At 42.3% G+C, this 5,128-nt stretch overlaps 1 protein-coding gene across 1 annotated transcript in view; it reads left to right on the top strand.

Moving 5' to 3' along the window:
* The first annotated feature begins 1,566 nt into the window (after window positions 1–1,566).
* Window positions 1,567–5,128, top strand: part of LOC107714473 (N-acyl-aromatic-L-amino acid amidohydrolase (carboxylate-forming) A-like) — an 11,812-nt gene continuing 8,250 nt past the window's right edge. The window contains exons 1-3 of the mRNA XM_016520316.1: window positions 1,567–1,793; window positions 3,026–3,221; window positions 3,337–3,430. Of these exons, the coding sequence (XP_016375802.1) occupies window positions 1,567–1,793; window positions 3,026–3,221; window positions 3,337–3,430 (517 nt within the window). The remainder of the gene's footprint in view (window positions 1,794–3,025; window positions 3,222–3,336; window positions 3,431–5,128) is intronic.

Here is a 5,128-nt window from a genome sequence, read left to right as displayed (position 1 = left end):
TTTTTTTCTTTATTATTACCATTTAAGTTCTTTATCATTTTAATTCTCTCTATATTATATTTCCGACATTTTAATATTACATGTTCAACGGTTTCTATTACCCCACAAAAAGCACATTTACGTGTAATATGTTTACCTATTGTGTATAGTGATGCATTTAGTCCTGTGTGCCCAAATTGTAATCTATTTAAAATCACCTCATCTTTCCTACAGCTTCCAAAACTGTATACTTCTTTAACTGATGAATTCATTTGATAATAAAACCTTCCTGTATCAGCTATGTCCCACTCTTTTTGAATATTTGATTTTATAATTGATTTAATTTCTCCTCTTCCTAATGGGACTTTAATCTCGATATCCTTTTGTTTGGTTGCCTTTTTTGCTAACTTATCTGCCATTTCATTTCCACTGATTCCTGTGTGAGCCGGAGCCCAACAAAATGTGACATCTATTCTCATGCTTTCCAATCTACTCCAATATGCCAGAGATATTTTGTTTCTTCTTATATCTAGTGGTAATTCTTCTGTTGCTATCATTAAGGCATTATTTGGAGTATGTCGAAATGCTCCAGTACATACTCTTAAAGCTTTAGCCTGTATTATATCCAATTTTTTTAGGTTTGTTTTGGCTGCTGCTCTGTATATTATACAACCATAATCAAAAATGGGTCTCAGCATACCTCTATATATATTAATCATTGTTGTTTTATCTGCACCCCATCCACACCCTGATATAGCCCTCATCAAATGTATAACTCTTTTGCTGTTCAGAGTCAGATAATCCGGAGTGAATCATAGAGTCAAATCAGAGCCACACACACACACACACACACACGCACGCGCGCGTGATCCAAACGAAGGCTGTCATCCATGATGATCCGTGCTGTATTAAATGAAGAGGATGCTCAGTCGCATCAGATCATGCCTTTAGTTCACGAGCTTCAGGCCCAGAGACGTTGATTCATTTAATGATTATTATTATTATTATTATTATTATATCACAAAACTGGCATGTTTTAATAAAAACAATAATAATACTTTAAGTATTAATAATGCTTAATACTTTTTATATATTATTATTATTATTACTATTGTTATTATTCTTTTTCTTTCTGTTAATACATATGTGTACTATTTGTAAGCAGTCCAGCTGCAATTGCTTTGGCAATACAAATGTATAATTTTTGTCATGCCAATAAAGCACTCTTAAATTGAAATTAAATTGAGAGGGAGAGAGAGAGAGAGGGAGAGCGAGAGAGAGAGCGAGAGAGAGAGAGTCCTGCTGACTCAGATAAACTCAGTGAAAGCAGCAGCGACTGACAGAGACTCAGGAGACCATGAGGGAGTTTCATTCTGGGTCATTCGGAGCAAAGCTGCACTGCAGGGTCAGAGTTCAAAGGCTAAACGTCGGTCAGAAGAGCCGGTCTGACGCAGATGGACAGACACAGTCATCTCTGGAGGAACGTAAGTCCTGCCTTAAACTCATTAGATCATGACATGAATAATGCTCATTACAGGAATTGTGTAAATCTAGAGTTGTGTTGAGTTCTCATTGTCATGTGACCGGATGAAGGCGGTTGCTATGCCGACGGTGTCGCGAGTGGCGGTTTGCGGCGGTACCCATGGCAACGAGCTTGCAGGCATCTATCTGGTGAGGGAGATGCTGAAGAAGCGGGCGGATGGGACAGAGCCGGTTTCCGTGGTAACGGTGATGTCGAACCCGCGCGCCGCGCAGCTGTGTGTGCGTTACGTGGAGACGGACCTGAACCGCTGCTTCACACGAGCCGCGCTCAGGTGAGACGCGCAGGGAACGAGCGCAGCATATGGGGAACAGGCAGGGTCAAACACCAGCAAAACACAATAACAGAGGCAAGGCAAAAGAGTAACCCAAGAAACAGGAAAGCGGTCAGGGCAGAAAACAGTCTGGGATCAAACCCACATGAACAAGGGAAACCGCTCTTGTTCACAATAGCAAAACAAGACTTCACAATGAGTGTGTGTGTGAGAAACAGCTGTGAGGATAAATAGATCCTGGAAAGGGGATCATGGGAAATGGAGTTTAGGAAGGAATAGTCAGTATGGTAATGGAGCCCTCTGGTGTGAGTGGGAGAAACAACAAGGACCGGATTTATAACTATATTATATTTAAATGAGATATTCCCCAATAATACCACGGGAACCGCTTCACCGTTCACAGCGAGTGTCATGGTGGACGATCAAACCCACTATAATAATATAAATAATACTGTTGTTGTATCATGGAATGTAGTTTTACGTTTTGTTTTTTTTAGGCGGGAATATAGTTGTTTAGACTTCAGATATGTGGTTTGTTAATAAAGACAGACTTGAAACTTTGGTAGATGTGAGCTCCAGGGCGTCAGCGCTCATGATCCCGCAGAGAGCAGCCTCACCTCGGACAGATCTTCTGGAGCCGCTGGCTCTGATGCTTCTATAGTAAAGAGACTTTGAGCAAAACTGTTAAGAGTCTGTGTGTCTGTGTGCAGAGAGAGAGAGAGTAAATCTGTGGTTTCTCTCGAGCTGCAACAGAACAGAGTGCTGGTATTTTATGAGAGCTGCCAGTACACAATAATCTTTCACTGCATGGCAGCACTGTCAGAAAGAGGCAGGTCAGTAAATAGAAACAAAAAATCTTCTGGATTTCAGACCCTAGACCGCTGCCACGGGTTGGTCCTGGAGAAGTGAACAGATGCCTTCTCTTTATTTATGAATTGACAGAGAGGCACACATTCGAGAGCTGTTCTTCTGTATCATCATGACATCTGCAGCAGCTTGTGTCACTGGCCTCGTCTTTGATAGATCTGAGTCAGGAGTGAGACTCACTAAACTTGAGCAAACGAATGTTTGATTCATCTGCCATCTCACAGCACATGCCAGATTCATACATGTCGTGTGTTTCTACTACTCTGCAGTGTTTGACTGCTGCATCGTTGCAGTGTTAGCCTCACTGTAACTGCAGATTGGTGAGCATGTTCTGACTTGTGTTTGTCATTCTGTCTGTCTGTCAGCGCACCCGTCTCCGAGACCTCGCCGTACGAGATGGTCCGCTCTCAGGAGCTCAACGCTCTTCTGGGCCCTAAAGCAAGCATGCAGGCGGTCGACCTGCTGTGTGACCTGCACAACACCACTGCAAACACAGGGCTGTGTCTCATCACATACTCCGACCGCGACTGGATCTGCCTGCACATCTGCAAACACCTGCAGGCACGCACTAACACTAGCTGATCTAGAAAACACGTGCAGTTCCCTTATATGCTTGATATCTGTTATGCTAAAGCATATTTATGTCCAACTTCTGTCAGTATTTGTGTGTTTTCAGAGAGAAATGGCCTCCACTCCTGTCAGATACGTTCACTTTGATATTCCTCTCAATGAAGCCTATTCTCTGGATTCAGTAGGGAAGCATGGATTTGGTGAGACACTTCATCTGAAAGTGTTTGTTGTTCACTCATCCATTCATTTTCCAAACATTGCTAACTGACTAGTTTATCAACATCTGTCTGGCATCACACACTGACAGAAATGAGTCCTGTTGCTCTCTGCAGATTCAGTTATTTTGAAGGAAAATGTTCAGCAGTATTAACGGCTGACGTCATTTAGACATGCTGTTAAACATCGACTCTGCAGTGAAATGCTGATTCAGACACTTCTTGTACAGTTATGCAGCTAATTTATAGATGGACTGTAATGCTTGACTGCGCTGGGGTTTGCTATGAATCATATTCATTAAATAGACTCTAAACATTAAAAACATTTATTCTGAGACGAACATTGCTGAAATGTTGGACATGAAAGCAGTGGCGGCTGCAGCTTATGCTGTTCTCTTATCATCACCAGCCACAGCAAGATTCATGCATGCATCATCTATACAGCAATCCATCACAGCAAAGCCATGCATAAGTGTTTTTTGTTGTTGTTGTTGCTACTCGGCTTTTTAAATTAATATCCCCCATGGATAAGGATGAGTCAAATAAATGAATGCAACATTATCTTTAAAGGTTTAGTTCACCCAAAAATGAAAATTAGCTTGTATTTTACTCACCCTCGAGGCATCCTAGGTGTATATGACTTTCTTCTCTCAGACGAATTCAGTTGGAGTTATATTAAAAATTGTCCTGGCTCTTCCAAGCTCTATCATTGCAAAAAATTGTCCTGGCTATTCCAAGCTCTATCATTGCAGTCAGCGGGTGTTGCAGTTGAACATTCCACAAGTCGTCAAATAAAGCGCACGCATTCATAATAAAACGTGCTTCACACGGCTCCGGGGGGTGAATAAAGGCCTTCTGTAGCGAATCCATGTGTTTTTGTAAGAAAAAAAGCCGGTCACGAATTAGAAGTACAAACCGAGGATTTGTAAAGAAAAATGTCAGAGGGTTTCGATATAAGCCAAGAGGACACTGGTTTTCCTTTGCTAAATTAAAGGCAGAGTAAGTGATTTTTCAAAAACACTTTAGAAAACTGATTCGGGCCGAATCGCAAAACAAACTTGTAGCCAATCAGCAATAAGGGGCGTGTCTACTCGTGATGTGGAGGAGAGCGCGTTCAGTGAATGGGACGGACATTAGCCGAGCCGAGCGACAGAAAGATAGAGATGGCGGATAAAAAAACAAAAGAGGAAAACGTCTGCGGAAAGATAAGGCAAGAAGTAGGACCCGTGTAAAATATTGGATCAGCTTTCCAGTGCTGGAGAGAACTCAAGGAGCGGAGGCCTGCGATCGGACGACGAGGTTGCTTGGTTTCTTCTCAATGGGTGAGTAACACCGTGTCTACAACAGCTAAAGTCTGACTACACTGGACGCGATCAAACGACCGTTGAAAACCATTTGAAATTTGTGTCAGCACGTCATAAATAGAACCCGGCAGCAGTTTTCTGTCGGGATTTGTTGCGCCGCGCCGCTCACGTCCGTAGACACGGTGTAACATTGGTTTTGCTTTGTTTCACAGAACTAATCGTTGCCTGGGTTGCGTACGTATATGTGGGGCGGAGCTATCAAAATAGGGGCAAGACCCTTTTGGGGTAGGGCCGTGTTTGTTTTGGTGTTTTCAAATATCAACATTGGCTACCAGAAACCACTTACTCTGCCTTTAAGTTATTCTTGTTCTCTTTATTG

This window comes from Sinocyclocheilus rhinocerous, unplaced genomic scaffold (genome assembly GCF_001515625.1).
Source record: "Sinocyclocheilus rhinocerous isolate Xijiao unplaced genomic scaffold, SAMN03320098_v1.1 scaffold3801, whole genome shotgun sequence".
Taxonomy (NCBI): Eukaryota; Metazoa; Chordata; class Actinopteri; order Cypriniformes; family Cyprinidae; genus Sinocyclocheilus; species Sinocyclocheilus rhinocerous.
The sequence above is the reverse complement of the archived record's forward strand: the minus strand, read 5'-3'. Positions and strand labels throughout refer to the sequence as shown.